The following is an 18,303-nucleotide window of genomic DNA, read 5'->3' as shown; positions in this document are numbered from 1 at the left end:
AGAGCTCATTGTTATGAGAAATTATCGTTATGCGGATGAATTTTCCCCATAAGAAATAATGGAAATCAAATTAATCTGTGCAAGACACCCCAAAGTATGAAAAAAAAATATTTTTACCACATGAAATATTAATTTTAATACACACAAACTGAAAAAGGCATGCATAATTACATGACACTTACCTTTATTGAAGATCTGGTGATGATTGATGGGATGGGAGAAGGAGAGAGTCTTAATGTTTAGAAGGGGAATCCCCTTCCATTAAGACTTGAGGTGTCAAGTCCTTTTCTGGGGTTACTTCCCTTCTTCTTTTAATGCCACTAGGACCAGCTTCAGAGTCACTGGACTTCTGTCGCACAACATATCTGTCCATAGTGGCCTGTACCTCTCGTTCCTTTATGACTTCCCTAAAGTGTTTCACAACATTGTCAGTGTAATAGTCACCAGCACGGTTTGCAATAGCTGTGTGAGGGTGATTTTCATCCATAAAGGTTTGCACTTTCAGCCACATTGCACAGATTTCCTTAATCTTTAGTAGGCAACTTCTTCAATTTCTCTCTCCCCTCCTCCGAACCAGTTTCCTCAGGTCTGGCCTCTTGCTGTTGAAGTTGATCTATCAGCTCATCAGTGGTTAGTTCTTCATTGTCCTCCTCCACCAACTCTTCCACATCATCCCCACTAACCTCCAACCCCAAGGACTTCCCCAATGCCACAATTGATTCCTCAACTGGCATACTCCTCTCAGGGTTAGCCTCAAATCCTTCAAAATCCCTTTTGTCTACACATTCTGGCCACAGTTTCTTCCAAGCAGAGTTCAAGGTCCTCTTAGTCACTACCTCCCAAGCCTTACCTATAAGGTTTACACAATTGAAGATATTAAAGTGATCTCTCCAAAACTCTCAGTTGAGTTTCTAAGGTCACTACAAAGCACCTTTCAAACAGAGCTTTTGTGTACAGTTTTTTGAAGTTTGCAATAACCTGCTGGTCCATGGGCTGCAGGAGAGGAGTGGTATTAGGAGGCAAAAACTTCACCTTAATGAACTTCATGTCTCCATAAAGTCGCTCTGCCACGTCTGTAGGATGACCAGGGGCATTGTCTAACACCAGGAGGCACTTAAGGTCTAATTTCTTTTCAGTTAGGTAATCTTTCACATTGGGGGCAAATGCATGGTGTAACCAGTCATAGAAAAAGTCCCTAGTGACCCATGCCTTACTGTTTGCCCTCCACAGCACACACAAATTAGCCTTGAGGATATTCTTTTGTCTGAACGCTCTGGGAGTTTCTGAGTGATACACTAATAAAGGCTTCACTTTGAAATCACCAGTAGCATTGGAACACATCAACAGAGTAAGCCTGTCTTTCATAGGCTTATGTCCTCGGAGTGCCTTTTCCTCCTGAGTAATGTAGGTCCTGCTTGGCATTTTCTTCCAAAACAGGCCTGTTTTATCACAATTAAACACTTGTTCAGGTTTCAGTCCTTCACTTTCTATGTACTCCTTGAATTCCTGCACATATTTTTCAGCTGCTTTGTGGTCCGAACTGGCAGCCTCACCATGCCTTATCACACTATGTATGCCACTACGCTTCTTAAATCTCTCAAACCAACCTTTGCTGGCCTTAAATTCACTCACATCATCACTAGTTGCAGGCATTTTTTTAATTAAATCCTGATGCAACTTCCTAGTCTTTTCACTTATGATCACTTGAGAGATGCTATCTCCTGCTACCTGTTTTTCATTTATCCACACCAATAAGAGTCTCTCAACATCTTCCGTCACTTGCGATCTCTGTTTCGAAAACACAGTTGAACCTTTGGCAAGAACAGCTTCCTTGATTGCCCTTTTGTTGCCCACAATAGTAGCGATGGTTGACTGGGGTTTATTATACAACCTGGCCAGCTCGGAGACACGCACTCCACTTTCATACTTATCAATGATCTCTTTCTTCATCTCTATAGTAATTCTCACCCTTATTCCTGTAGGGTTGGCACTAGAAGCTTTCTTGGGGCCCATGGTCACTTATTTTGCAGATAAAATCACCAAAAACACTGTAATAATACGAAATATTCCGATTGTATGCTTGGATGTTACCGCGGAGGCTGGCTAGTAAACAATGCCACCGGCGGAACATGTGAGGCTGGCTAAGGCCGCACATTAGACGCTTCTCGGACGAACAGCATTGAGCGGGTTTTTTAGCGGTATGCGAGGCAAAATCTTAGATGAGGATGAGGACTAACAAACTTACACTAAACAGTGACAAAACCTACTTCATTCAGTTTGGTAACAGAGCTACAGATGTACCTCTTAACATAACAATAAACGGATCACCTATCACAAAGCTAACAGAGGGAAAATTCCTAGGAATCCACCTCGATAATAGACTCAAATTTCATACACATATACAACAAATTTCTAAGAAAATCTCAAAGACTGTAGGCATACTATCGAAGATACGGTACTATGTTCCACAGTCAGCCCTCCTGGCCCTTTATCACTCTCTTATCTCACCTATGGAATTTGTGCATGGGGCTCGACAACAATTAACCATCTCAGACCACTAATTACCCAACAAAAGGCTGCAGTTAGAATGATAACAAATTCTCACTACAGGCAACACGCTCCACCAATATTCAAAACACTCAACCTACTCACCATACAAAACATCCATACTTATTATTGCACCTATTACATACATAGAACACTTAACTCTGATATTAACCCTCCCCTCAAACATCTCCTTGCCAACCTCAACAGAACACATGACCATAACACAAGGCACAGATCACTCTTTGATGTTCCTCGTGTCCATCTCACGCTATGCAAAAACTCAATGCACATAAAAGGCCCTAAAATCTGGAATTCATTACCTGTAAATACAAAAGAAACACTACCTGTTTATAAATTCAAGTCTCTTCTCAAAGATCACTTACTCACTCAAAACCAAATAAATACTGAATAACTGAACCTTATAAATTGTATATCCTATATGTTACTCACAATTATATCACACAAATGTTAAACCTAGGACCCAATCTAACTTTATTATTTTTTTAAATACACTACCTAACAGAATACTCCATTCGACTGAATGTACAGCAATGCATGCAACCATATGACCTGTCTTTGTAATACTCATTTGTGCTTTATAGTTATCTGTTTACAATAATGTCTTATCACTGATTTCATCATTGCTTAGTTAATCTTAAGTTAATTTTAAGCCAGCCTGTAATGCTATGCATATAAGTGGCTTTGGCATGCTGCTCTTACCTGTATTTTTTGTACCTCTGTTTGTATGCTTAAATTACTAAATAAATAAAACGTATCGGTATACGGATTTAACGTTACGTAAGGCCAACGGTATGCGGGGGTCCACTGTAATGCTAAGTACTGTACTGCTTTTCCTGGACTACAGATGTCATCACAGTCACTGCTGCTAGAGGCTGGGTATTAAAAGATTATGAGATAGCAATTCACAGAACTAGTTTCATGTTATTTCAGAATGCTTACCATATTTACGATCCTTTGTCTTGTTGTTGTTATTGTTGCGAGCATGAAGCTTACGGAAGGCATTTTCATCTAGAGCATCATAGTCAGACTGAAGAACAAGAATTAATGTTATTAATTTTAATGTTAACTCATCAAATATATTGTATTACATCACAAATATATAAATTATGAATTATTGTGGTATTGATCAATAACAACACTGTGACTGTGACATATTGTCGGTAATTCTACCAACTTTATTACAACACTGTGACTAACCAAGGAGTCGAACCCATGCTGCTTTGGCCCACCTCATGTGGTCCTGTGGACTAGAGCGTTTTTGCTCACCATGAGGCGGGCCAAAGCAGGATGGGTTTGACTCCTTGGCTAGTCGCAGTGTTATTGATATAAATTATAAAAATAATTTTTCATTAAATCAGAATCAAATACCTTAATTTTAATAAATTACATGAAAATACTGTGTTATGGGCTTAACAATTCACAAATGGGGAAAAATTATTTACAAGCACTTCTTGGCTCACTGCAGGACTCGAACCTGCACAGTCTGCATCAAAGTACGCAGCTGGAGTTTGGCTGTGTGGGTAAAGTACTGTGTACTCTGATGCAGTTTGTGCAGGTTCAAATCGTGCTGTGGACTAAAAGATAATGAGTGTATTATTCAGCCAAGAAATTTGAATAGTCCTCTCCTTCCTGATTGCCTTCCATGCCCAAAGTATGGCATGATGCTTACCCTTCAAGGGAGGTGGTGCATTGATACTAGTAAAAGATTCCTGATTCAAGGAATCAAACCTGATTACTTCTCATTTCTTAGACATTATCCTACGAGTTTAGCAACAGCCCTGCAAGACCCTTACAGTTTAGCATTATATAACAATAATAATAATAGTAATGTATGACTTATGGGTGTACTGCTACATGTATATATAATAATACAGTAATACAACTGCACAAATCATAAATGAAAAAATACATAAAACAGGAGAAATTGGTAATTAAAGACTTCAAAATGTGCATAGCCTCTGAGGAGGAGAAAAATTGTACAGCATTATACACTACACAGTAGAGGACTGTGGAAAGTGTTGAGCAAGAATGGAATTGGAGGACTGTTGCTGAATGCAAGGAATTTCCTGGAAAGTTACAATATTGTTTTTGATAGTAGTAATGACCTGCCTAGTATGGGCCAGTAGGCCTGCTGCAGTGTTCCTCCATTCTTATGTACTGTATACTTTATTGTATATAATTCTGCCATTATTTTTACATAAAATATCTGACCTAGACAATCATTCTCTGAAACCTCCTATTTCACTTATTCTATACAGTCAATTCCTTCTAATTTTAACTTGTATCTTTCCTAGTGTAGTTCCCTTATCAATGTACAATTGAAAGTTAAGACACTTGTGCAACATCTGGTTATCTTTATTGTAAACGTTTCGCCATCCAGTGGCTTTATCAATACAAATTCTTGGACATAATTAGAAAACAGAAAAGGGACTCATTACCTCATCTTTTGTATATAGTTTTCTGTTTTCTAATTATGTCCAAGAATTTGTATTGATAAAGCCACTGGATGGCGAAACGTTTACAATAAAGATAACCAGATGTTGCACAAGTGTCTTAACTTTCATCTTGTCGGTATTGTATACCTGTCTTGCACAACTTGTCAGGCACTGCAACATCATGGTATCTTGATTCAGAGGACATCTACATGACCTTCTTCACGACTTCTACAACTAGCCCATCAATTTGGGAAGGACCTACTTCCACTGGGGAATCCCGCCTACCAGTGACTATGCCCTCGTCTGCTACACGTCTCTCTTCACTGACGCCTATATAAGCGCCAGTCTCCTTACCTGTGCTTCAGGATCTCTACAACCACGGTGTTGTAAACACCACCTCCAAGGCTGAGGGACTGATTACCTCATCTTTTGTATATAGTTTTCTGTTTTCTAATTATGCCCAAGAATTTGTATTGATAAAGCCACTGGATGGCGAAACGTTTACAATAAAGATAACCAGATGTTGCACAAATGTCTTAACTTTCATCTTGTCGGTATTGTAAAGTAAAAGGACACAAGTGCAACTAATGTGACATTTATTGTGGCAACGTTTCGCTCTCCAGGAGCTTTATCAAGCCATTACAAACAATACATGGACACAGAGGGTATATAAAGGCTCAGAGTGAGGTGAATACTAGTGAGGTACCATTTCGATGTTCACTAGTGGTAGTAGTAGTAGTAGTAGTAGTGGTAGTGACAAAAGTAATACAATATGGTAGAGCAATTAATTTGTACATGAGTAAAAGGATATAAAAGCTATTACTTGGGTAACATAAAAATAGGTTGGACAAATATAAACTGGAATGAGGCAGCTTGTTTCAGTGTTCACTCTCTGTGCTTTGTGTAGTATAACAGGAGAGACTATGTGATGGCAGGGTTTACTGTTTTCAGGAGGATTCTTGCTAAGACTTGGGAGATGGTGAAGCTGCCGTTGTTTTGTTTAATTGTATTCGAAACAGCGATCAGTGCTGATTCGAGGCACTTGCGTCTGCGGAAATTAGTGATCAAAGAAACTAATTTCCGCACTCGCAAGTGCCTTGAATCAGCACTGATCGCTGTTTCGAATACAATTAAACAAAACAACGGCAGCTTCACCATCTCCCAAGTCTTAGCAAGAATCCTCCTGAAAACAGTAAACCCTGCCATCACATAGTCTCTCCTGTTATACTACACAAAACACAGAGAGTGAACACTGAAACAAGCTGCCTCATTCCAGTTTATATTTGTCCAACCTATTTTTATGTTACCCAAGTAATAGCTTTTATATCCTTTTACTCATGTACGAATTAATTGATCTACCATATTGTATTACTTTTGTCACTACCACTACTACTACTACTACTACTACTACTACCACTAGTGAACATCGAAATGGTACCTCACTAGTATTCACCTCACTCTGAGCCTTTATATACCCTCTGTGTCCATGTATTGTTTGTAATGGCTTGATAAAGCTCCTGGAGAGCGAAACGTTGCCACAATAAATGTCACATTAGTTGCACTTGTGTCCTTTTACTTTACATATTGTCGGTAATTCTACCAACTTTATTACAATTTGTCGGTATTGTATACCTGTCTTGCACAATGTACAATTGCAATATTTTTTCCATATCCAATCATCTGATTCATTTCCTGTTCTCCAAGCATAAAAACAGTTTGTTTCATCACCACATTTTAATACCTTTACTCTTATTCAATCAAATTCTGGAATTTTTTTTTTCAATTTAATTACCTTTTTTACCTGTGACATTCCTCATATTATATTGTTATTAGCTAGAAATTTTCCTGCTATTATGTAGCAGCCCTTGTTACTACAGATCTATGATCATAACAGTTAACTTGGTTTTTGTAAGTGCAACGAGATCTGTGTTTTCTTTTATTATTCTTTCATTCAACTTATGAATTAATTTTCAAAAGGAGTGGATTTCAACAGACTCCTACAGTATTCTTCTTTCAACAAACCAGCATATCCCACCGACGCAGGGTGACCCAAAAAGAAAAACAAGTTTCTCTTTTTAAACTTTAGTAATGTATACAGGAGAAGGGGTTACTAGCCCCTTGCTCCCGGCATGTTAATCACCTCTTACGACACACACAACTTACGGAGAAAGAATTCTGTTCCACTTCCCCATGGAGATAAGAGGAAATAAACAAGAAATAGTAAGAAAATAGAAGAAAACCTAGAGGGGAGTGTGTATATATGTGCTTGTACATGCATGTGTAGTGTGACCTAAGTCTAAGTAGAAGTAGGAAGATGTACCTGAAATCTTGCACGGTTATGAGACAGAAAAAAGGCACCAGCTATCCTATCATCATGTAAAACAATTACAGGCTTCCGTATTACACTCACTTGGCAGGACAGTAGTACCTTCCAGGCGGTTGCTTTTTACCAACCTACTACCTAGTCTTACAGTATCATAATATTGAAATTATTGCATTTTTGAAGTTATATAAATTTTACTTCTACAGTGACACTGTATTCAACTTCTATAGTTATTCAAATGACATCTCTAAAGCTAATATAATTTTTTCCCAGCTGGGCATCAAGCTGATGTAAAAACTGACTTACTTTGCCATTGGATCGTGGACCTGGATTTGGGTAATTGGGACTGTCCCTTGGAGGTAGCTTGGGAGGCTTGTCCTTACCCGTGCGGTCTTTACCTGAAGACCCAGAGGATGCACCTGAGCCTGCTACACTGTATGGGTCTTCATCTGGGAGTGGAATACGAGGACGGTTCCTGATGTTCGGTACTACCTTGACTGAGAAAGAAAAATTTAAACAAGCCATAAATATTTCATATAAAATAAGGTAGACTGTCATCATCATCTGCACACACCTCTTATGGATTAAACATGCTAGGTTTGTTACAAAAGTGTAAAGTCTCTCTTTAGTAGAAATTTCAATTTTATTTACAATACTGTGTAGCTGATCTGATTTAATGAGTGTTTTTTAAAGCAATCCTGCAAAATACTGGTCTCAAAATTCTTTTTATTTTAATGACAAAACAGTTACATTACTTAAGTCTTTGAAGGGGTACCAACAACAATGCAGAGGCATTAGAAGAATGAACAAAATCCATATTTTATACAGTATACAAAGATTACAGGTGTTGACTAACATGATCATGAAGCAAAATAAAACAAAAATTGAAAATAAGCACAGTAATAAAGTTGTACTACATATAAAACATCTTGGAATAATAATCCCTTCACTGAAGGGTTCCTGATCCAAGGAACTGAAGAAAACCCTTCACTTCCAGGGATCAAACCTGATCACTTCTTATTCTTCAGGTGCTATGTAACCACTACGAGTTTAGCACTTCCCCATTAACGTAATAATTTGCATTCACCTGGAGGGAATTTACTCTTGAGCATGTCCATAGCCACAATATTGATGATCATAACCCAGATGGGACAGTCGAGAAGGTCGGGTTCATTCTTAACAAAGGCAATAACACAAACACACTGAGTCTCCAACTTGGAACGGTCAGGGTACTGCCGACGCATCTCTCGTTTTACATTTTGCTGGAACTTGTTCATGTCGAATAGCTGCAAACAGAGTTACAGAACTCATTGCTACTTTGTAAAACTTTAAGTAGACATAAACCAAAAAAAGATAAATAAATATCAAAAATGTTTGTCAGATCAATTGTTAAGAAACATGATAATGAAAAATAGTATATGTTAGGCCTTCTCTCCAAGGAATTAGTTATGATAATTAGGAAGTCAAAACAAAAGTACAGTACTATGCAAATCAATTTAATGACTCCACAGGAGACATTAGTATTAAACAGCAAATGGGAAACCTTTCCTCCCTCACTGTCAGTGCTGTATGACTCTTGTGGGTTTAGCAATTAGTTATGATTATAATAATAATAATAATGATAATCTCCCTAATTGTAGAGTCAAAAAGTCACCAAAAACGTTTGCCAAATAGGCACAAAAAACTTAAGTATACTCTTTAAAACTTGCTATTATGTTCCATAATGCTCTTACTACTTTCTAATTAGTTCACACTCCATGTATGAAATTTGTGTCTGGGAATGTACCTTGCCTACCCACCTCAAACTAATCATCATATGACAAAATCTTTATCAGAACTATCACAAACTCTTAACACATTATGCCTTTATTGAAATCCCTTAACTTTCTAAACATTAATACTATACATACTGCTGTTCATGCTGCATCTTTTAACCCTTTGAGGGTTTTCGTCGTACTAGTACGTCTTACGCGTAGGGGTTTTTGACGTACTAGTACGCATAAATTCTAGCGGCCTCAAATCTAGTGGGAGAAAGCTGGTAGGCCTTCATATGAAAGAATGGGTCTATGTGGTCAGTGTGCACAGTCTAAAAAAAATCCTGCAGCACACAGTGCATAATGAGAAAAAAAAAAATTTGACCATTTTTTTTTAATAAATCAGCGACTTTGCAGTGTATTTTCGTATGGTATTTATTGTTGTATTCTAGTTTTCTTGGTCTCATTTTATAGAATGGAAGACATATTACAGAAATTGAGATGATTTTGGCTGGTTTTACAATGAAAGGTGCCTTGAAATTGAGCTCAAAGTAGCAGAAATGTTCGATTTTTACCAAACTTCAAAAGTAAACAAATCGTGCCAAGCGTGCAATACACGTCAACTGGTGAGTCTAATATTCTTTCACAAGTGCACCAATAATATTTATACCATTTTTTACACTAATGCAGTAGTCTGCATAACAGTAAATCTTATATTTTTTGTGAGAATAAAAATTCAAAATGGAAAGCAAAAGAATATAAGAGGGGCCTTGAGACGTGACTAATGACTAGAGGAAATGTCATTTTAGTGCCAGGAATGTCTTTCTTGTTTATTCTGGACCCTATTCGGAAATTGGCATCTTTTGAAATTTGTGTGAAATTGGCAAAATTGCTAAATTCTGACCACTGTACTGGATAGTTGAATTTCATATATGGGTGGTTTCTTGCACCCATTTGATAGAAAAAATGGAGTTCTAGCGAAATATTCATGTTTTTTGTCGACTAGTACAGCGAAATTGGCCGAAAATGGGGCTCAAAGTGGGCAAAATCGCCGATGCGTAAACATCGCCGAGACCGCTAACTTTGCGAGAGCATAATTTCGTAAGTTTTCTATCAAATTTCAAACTTTTGGTGTCTTTATGATCGGGAAAAGATTCTCTATCTTTTCATAAGAGAAAATAATTTTTTTTTTTTTTAAATTTGGCCGACCCTGAGAACGAGTTTCGGAGAGGGCCCGTCGACCCTCAAAGGGTTAAAACACTGTATTGCAATGTCAATGCTGACCTAAGACACTTCCTGGAACACACACACCGAAACAAATACTCTCATATTCCTCGTGTTTCTCTGAATCTCTACATAAACTCAACACAAATAAAAAGACCTAAAATGTGGAACAGCTTACTAGATAATATAAAGAATTATCGCATAATGAATTCAAATAAAAAAAAAATGCCATGTTTGCTAAATTAGTCCAATCATATTTGAACCATATACAGCCTCTCCTCACTTAGCGACATACTTGTTTACTGACGCCTCAGACTTATGATGGGCTCTGACCAGTATACATACCTAAATAATGTATATTAGAGCAGATTTCCTCTATTCTGTTTATTACAATATGCAGTACATTTACTGAATAAGCATTTAAGAATATACCAGAAATGTTATAAATGGTGCAAAGGTGACATTAAAACAATATCAAAGATGGTTGATACAAACCCACTACCATTATAGTATACTCCTCACTTAGCAATGAAATCATTTTCTGACATGATCTTAGGAACGGAACTCCGTCGTTAAGCGAGGAGAGGCCGTACATGTATCCTCTTTAAACTAATCTTTATTGCAACTTCAAAAACTACCATTTAATCTCTTCTAACTTGCCCTGCCAATTAGTTAAATTCATAAAAGATCATTGAATAATCTTGTATAATTTTAATTTCATGTCAATGCCCTGTGTTAGACTTTTTCTTTTTCTTTTTATTCCAACACACTTTTTCCTTTTTACATTTAGTAATTTATACAAGAGAAGGCATTACTAGCCTCTCACTCCTGTGTGACTTATATGCTTAAATAAAGAATTCCATATTACTTAGAGAACTCTTACAGTTATGTAACCTTTTATAAGTATCCAGTAGTTTTAGGCAAAGCTGCCCAAAATGCTGTGCATACTATGGAGCTGAATTCTGGAGGTGGAAAGTACAATGCCTGCATGCTGAAGGAAGGGTGAGGATGTTGTGGTTTGGAGAGTCATCTGAATAATAATGTCGGTACACTTCTGACACAACAGTAATTGAATGAGTGATAGTGAAAGTGCTCTCCTCTTTCTTAAGTCACCTTACCTCAGTGGTAGATAGCCAGAATGTTAAAAAAAACTGTGCATTTCTCTAATGTAATATTCATGTACTGTATAATGTTTTTAAAATAAAAAAATATTTTTAAATATACAGGACTTAGTGCTACTATGTGAAGTTTATTAATAGCTTTAAGTAGATATACAGGACTTAATGGCACTATGTTTGGGGATTGTGCATCCAGCAGGCATATGTGAGTGCTTTTCAATTGGAGACAAGTGGCTTTTGGGATTTGAAATGCTGTTGGAGTGAGAGCAAATAACCAAAGGGATTCAGGGGAAACTAGCTAACCAGACTTGCACTTTCAAAGATGGGTGGGGATACTCTGGTTAGGTGGGTTATTTGAATTGTGATGTCCCTCACTTGTATAAGGATTGCTACTAGAGGTAAACTAAGCATTTACCCTAGAAATTTGGGAAAATTCCTAATAAGTAAATGACAGCCTAACGAGCATGAATCAACCAATAAAATGCCCAGAAATGAGATTAATGGGGACCAAGAAAAACCCTGGAATTTAAGATGGTATAATGTATCTTGTATAGTGTCTGTTGAAAAGTAGGGGTTCCATGGGTACAATAAGAGAACAATGTCATTATGTGAACTCTCAGAACTCATCAAAGGTATATTAGCAGATGTCCGAAATATTGCTGGAACAAGTGTAGAAGGTTTAAAAAAAATGAATTAGATTGCTGCCTCTGCCAGATCAACCAGGCTGTGTGGGCCAGTGGGCTGCCAATAGCAACAGTTTGAGTGAATAGGCAATCAACAGAAAAGCCTAGCCCTAGGTTAGCTGATGTTGATTATTAGCTAAATCACTTGCCTCTAACTTACAGTATATTCACCACCGAATCTAATCTACTGGGCCTCATGAAACCTGAAAGAGAGACTTACCATAACAGGTTTTTCAGTTTCAAGGCCACAGTTAGGTAACTTGAGGATCTCATTGCTGATGGCATTATCGTCACTACCCATCTTGACGTATACGGCAGCCTTCGACACGCGCTTTATCAGGATGTTGCCTTGATCATCCATCTTTACCTTGACACCCTAGTGAAGTGAATTATGAAACTACTGTAAGAAGCATGAACAAATGTAACCAAGGCTGCCAACATACATACATCACCAAGGGCAACAGTAATTAAAGTGTGCTATGTTACTTTGAACTCAAGTGAATTTACTCATGAGCAGTAATGTTATTAATTTTTCCTGGGGCAATTAATGAACTACATGGCCTTTAGTCATTAAAATTGGTCATTTTGTCATGGAGATTAAGTGTGTTTCCTGAATATCAGTACTATTATTTTCATGGTAGATCAAATTTTACTTACAATATCAAAAGCATTAATACAATATACAGTGCTGTATTTGGTGACTACTATATAAATGCATCACTGACATATTACATCTATAGCAGACCAGTAACTCTATATAACATTAATACTTAAACACACTCTGATTCCATTAATAGTCAAGTATAGATATTGTACTCAAAAAGTAATCAAGTACGTATTCTAATAGGCAGATACAGCTTCTGGAATCGTATTAAATACATGTATATATTGTACTGACCATAAAATTAAAGACAGACATATACATACAGTAGAAGTTTGTAGGTACAGGAGGGTGGGTGCAGGTGGGAAGAGGAGTGACTGGTGGAATTATGAGGTATAAAGATTGGTGTGCGAGAAAAAAGTCAACATTTGAGAGGTTAGTTACAAAGTAGAAGTGATATATGGAGTATATCAGAGAGTTAAAAGATTTTAAAAGGGTGGTAGGGTAATGAACGAGGTTTTATAAAAAAAAATTTGCTGAGAATAAGAAAAAGTTTTGGAGCAAGACATACAAGTTGTTAAAGCCTAGGAAACAAATGGATTTAAGTTAAAACAAAAGAGAGAAGACACTGGCTGGGAAAGTGGAGGTACATATGTGATGGCAGAGGGAATATTTAAAGTTAACATTGATGAAGAAAGGGTGGTTTCCTGCACTGTGCAGGGAGTTGCTGCATCTTGTAAAAGTAAGGAAGAACCAGATGTGAGTGTGAGGAAAATATGTAAGGGATTAAAGCAGCTAAGATAGATGGGATCAAGAAAGAAATGTTAACAGGAAGTGTGGATGCAGTTTCAGAGTGGTTGGTGTTTTTGTTCAATAAATGCACAAAAGAGATAGGTAGAGAGCATGTATATCTAAGGGAAAAGTGGATAAAAAGAGTAAAATGTGAAGAGAATAAGACTTGAGTATACCAGGTATCTTGGATGATTAAATAACAAAAAGGCACAATACCGTGACCGGAACAATACACAAATAACCTGCACATAGGACAGAGGAGCTTACGACGATGTTTCAGTCTGGCTTGGACCACTTACAAAGTCACACTGACAAAAAGGAGAGAGTATATATAGGCCAGCAGACAGGGACAGGACAAGAGAGGTAGTAGGAAAGGAAGAGAGGTAGTGGTAGCAGTGGAGTCAGACAAAGACTAAGAAAAGGGAGCACTGCAAGGGAGCTAGGGGCCCACAAAGGGTAGGAACAAGAACACGGGGAAAAAAAAAAAAAAAATACTAACAGACCAAACACCCAAGGCAGAAGAAAGAAAACCCAAAGGAGAAAGAGGAAAGGGGCTAGAGGGAGAAGGGGAAAAAAGAATCAGATGAAGTCACGGATGTTCTGAAGTCTGGAGCATTTTACAATGTAATGGGAAAGAAGACATCTACAAACACAAAGCCAGGACTAAGACTCATACAAGGAAAGCTGTGTATAAGGGAGGATTCAACCATATGGCAACTGTGAAGTTAGAAGTAGGGTAGACAGTTTTAGCAGAAAACCAGTCAACAGGATGACTGTGATCTCTGACATGACAGAGAAGAGTATTGTTGGTGTTGGCAAGCCTAACGCTACTTTTGTGCTACCTGAGTCTATCAGAAAGAGAATGGCCAGTTTCTCCAAAGTACTGAAGAGGACACGAAGAACAAGAAATAAAGTAGACACCATGAGTATCTATAGAGGGAGGAGAGGTATGAACTAGATTGGTGCGAAGAGTGTTAGTCTGGCAAAAAGTAAGTTTGATGTCTAAGGAACAGAGAGAGTTGTTGAGATTAGAAAGATTGGAAATATAGGGAAGGAAGAGTTAGTTGCATTATTTGTGCGAGTTATTTGTGTATTTTGGATGATGCCCAATTACGTCCCATTCCTTACTTGCTGTAAGACCCCCGACAAATTTAGCACCTTCCCATGAATATATGGCAAAAATAATAAGATTTTGAGAAAATTACTTAGACTTTCTAAAGGAAATCATTCACAATTAAGATATGCACATAATTTCTTTTGTTTAATACAGAAATATCATGACCTAAAAGACAGGGGTCAATCAGCCAAACAAAAACTTACATGGCCAATGTGTCGTCTAATTTCTTCTGTTCTGGGATCTCGCATGGGATTCTCAAAACCACAAAGACCAATCCTGCAAAATACCAAATATTTAGTGTAGACATTTCTGGCTGACAGATATTGTATTTTGGCTGATATAATTTAAGGTAATACACAAAAGGCTGTAAATTAACTAAATAATTGTTCAAACGTCTTAAGCCAAATATGTCTCGCATGCAATTTTAATTCTAATGATGAATAATAAATTAAACATATGGGGAAGAAAATCTAATTTACAATGTTTTATTACAAGCTTAAGTCTTCTTCAAAACTTATATGTTGCATACAGTAAATATCTTTTACATTTTAATAATCATATACGTACAATAAAACCCTGAATTTAACAGAGCTAAATTTTAAAAAAATTTTGAATTTAACGGATAAAATCCACTGTCAGGAGGAAGTCTGGAAACAAGTGGAAAAAGTCTGTGGCTTTTAGAATTGTTCTTTATTATTACCATCCACCAGGTAAAAGTGAGTTTGGATTTAATGGACAAAGTCCATTATTTCCAGAACTGTCCGTAACTGTTGCAATCATAGGAAAAAGCTCACCATTCAGATATATCAGACAATCTGCATTACCAGACACCCTCTCCCTTTATTGATTAATTAAATTGCAATTTTACTGTACAGTATTGTATATATGGTATCTGAAAGGCCAAAAGAAAAGAATGAGGAAGAGGAGATAAATAGTACAATACTTTGCGAGTCCAATGAACTGGAATTGCCTTTCTCTTACTTGGATCAAACCTGACTACCTCCCATTCTCCAGGCACTTTGAGCCCTACAAGTTTAACATTTTCCAATGAATATAATATTAATCATAATAATAATATGCAAATCATGTTTAGCTCTGACTGTACAGATACTGTCAGGGATATGATTCATTGATAAGCAATTCAAAAGGTATCAAGATAAAATTGTTACAAAACAACATACTATACTTCCTATAAATAATCATTATGGTGTGAGTCAATTACTTCAGGGTGTAGATTAAGCAATGAAATCCTTTTGTATTGAAAGTCAGTGGGAAGGTGAATATGAATATTTTATTATCCTGTTGGCCACCATCTCACTAAATCCCAGAAATATTATTGAAGAACAGCTCACTAAATCCTACAAATATTGAAGAACAGGAGAACTAGTGTATAACACTGATCACAATGATTGCTAAGATTGTATATTTTGGTTTAAATCTAGCTTGGGACGATTAATATACATGGTGACAGTGCTGTATAACCATTCTGGGTTTAGTGCTTAGTTTTTATTATAATAATAATATACATGCAGAGTTTGAATAAGTTTGTAAATTATTTGTATCAAGTGATTTTAATAAAAAAAAATCATTATATAAATTTATCATACAAATGATATATACGGTAACTGGTTCATTACCGATATATACAGCAGAACCTCGGTACTCGAACTTAATTCATTTCAGAAGGCTGTTCGAATACTGAACGAATGTTTCCCAACCAATTTTCTGTTTGGTTGGCTGTTATCACTAATCTTCTTAGGTCCCAGGTTGACTTATTTATACAAATAATATATATAAAAAAAATGCAAAGTTGTGGCAGGTCGTGTTCGTTTGGTCGAGTGCCGAGCGATTTCTTTTTACTGAACAAAGCATTCGAATACCGAATTGTTCGAGTACCAACATTCCACTGTATATGGTGTGTGTGTATACTCACCTAGTTGAGGTTGCAGGGGTCGAGTCCAAGCTCCTGGCCCCGCCTCTTCACTGGTTGCTACTAGGTCACTCTCCCTGAACTGTGAGCTTTATCATACCTCTGCTTAAAGCTATGTATGGATCCTGCATCCACTACATCGCTTCCCAAACTATTCCACTTACTGACTACTCTGTGGCTGGAGAAATACTTCCTAACATCCCTGTGATTCATCTGTGTCTTCAACTTCCAACTGTGTGTGTGTGTGTGTATATTATATATATATGTATATATATATATATATATATACGTATATATATATATATATATATATATATATATATATATATATATATATATATATATATATATATATATATATATATATACACACATACGTATATATATATATATATATATATATATATATATATATATATATATATATATATATATATATATATATATATATATATACATACATACGTATATATATATATATATATATATATATACATACGTATATATATATATACATACGTATATATATATATATACATACGTATATATATATATATATATATATATATATATATATATATACACGTATATATATATATATATATATACATACGTATATATATATATATATACATACGTATATATATATATATATATACATACGTATATATATATATATATACATACGTATATATATATATATATACATACGTATATATATATATATATATACATACGTATATATATATATATATATATATATAAAATACGTATATATATATATATATACATAAGTATATATATATATATATATATATACATACGTATATATATATATATATATATATACATACGTATATATATATATATATATACATACGTATATATATATATATACACATACGTATATATATATACATACGTATATATATATATACATACGTATATATATATATACATACGTATATATATATATACATACGTATATATATATATACATACGTATATATATATATACATACGTATATATATATATATACATACCTGGAGTTTACCTGGAGAGAGTTTCGGGGGTCAACGCCCCCGCGGCCCGGTCTGTGACCAGGCCTCCTGGTGGATCAGCGCCTGATCAACCAGGCTGTTGCTGCTGGCTGCACGCAAACCAACGTACGAGCCACAGCCCGGCTGATCAGGAACTGCCTTTAGGTGCTTGTCCAGTGCCAGCTTGAAGACTGCCAGGGGTCTGTTGGTAATCCCCCTTATGTGTGCTGGGAGGCAGTTGAACAGTCTCGGTCCCCTGACACTTATTGTATGGTCTCTTAACGTGCTAGTGACACCCCTGCTTTTCATTGGGGGGATGGTGCATCGTCTGCCAAGTCTTTTGCTTTCGTAGTGAGTGATTTTCGTGTGCAAGTTCGGTACTAGTCCCTCTAGGATTTTCCAGGTGTATATAATCATGTATCTCTCCCTCCTGCGTTCCAGGGAATACAGGTTTAGAAACCTCAAGCGCTCCCAGTAATTGAGGTGTTTTATCTCCGTTATGCGCGCCGTGAAAGTTCTCTGTACATTTTCTAGGTCGGCAATTTCACCTGCCTTGAAAGGTGCTGTTAGAGTGCAGCAATATTCCAGCCTAGATAGAACAAGTGACCTGAAGAGTGTCATCATGGGCTTGGCCTCCCTAGTTTTGAAGGTTCTCATTATCCATCCTGTCATTTTTCTAGCAGATGCGATTGATACAATGTTATGGTCCTTGAAGGT

General features: G+C 36.5%; 1 protein-coding gene and 1 long non-coding RNA gene across 6 annotated transcripts in view; one reads left to right on the top strand and one right to left on the bottom strand.

Annotated features, from left to right (window-relative positions):
- LOC138854662 (uncharacterized) overlaps positions 1-7,738 on the top strand; it is a 54,091-nt gene extending 46,353 nt beyond the window's left edge. The window contains exon 3 of one of the 2 annotated variants that reach the window (XR_011393851.1): positions 7,600-7,738. This is a non-coding gene — a long non-coding RNA (uncharacterized lncRNA). Of the gene's footprint in view, positions 1-5,171; positions 5,705-7,599 lie in introns of those variants that run through there. The other variant, XR_011393850.1, reaches the window with a different exon arrangement.
- LOC128704138 (uncharacterized) overlaps positions 1-18,303 on the bottom strand; it is a 448,075-nt gene that overhangs the window by 16,570 nt on the left and 413,202 nt on the right. For all 4 annotated transcript variants that reach the window (XR_011393848.1, XR_011393847.1, XM_070099084.1 and 1 more), the window contains exons 5-9: positions 14,819-14,891; positions 12,326-12,481; positions 8,414-8,612; positions 7,633-7,823; positions 3,508-3,595 (exon numbers count right to left, since the gene is read on the bottom strand). Coding sequence is in view for 2 of the 4 variants with exons in the window: in XM_070099084.1 (XP_069955185.1) it covers positions 3,508-3,595; positions 7,633-7,823; positions 8,414-8,612; positions 12,326-12,481; positions 14,819-14,891 (707 nt within the window). In the remaining 2 variants the exon portion in view is untranslated. The remainder of the gene's footprint in view (positions 1-3,507; positions 3,596-7,632; positions 7,824-8,413; positions 8,613-12,325; positions 12,482-14,818; positions 14,892-18,303) is intronic.

This window comes from Cherax quadricarinatus, chromosome 66, assembly GCF_038502225.1.
Source record: "Cherax quadricarinatus isolate ZL_2023a chromosome 66, ASM3850222v1, whole genome shotgun sequence".
Taxonomy (NCBI): domain Eukaryota; kingdom Metazoa; phylum Arthropoda; class Malacostraca; order Decapoda; family Parastacidae; genus Cherax; species Cherax quadricarinatus.
Note: the sequence above shows the minus strand (reverse complement) of the source record. Positions and strands in the feature narration are given on the sequence as shown.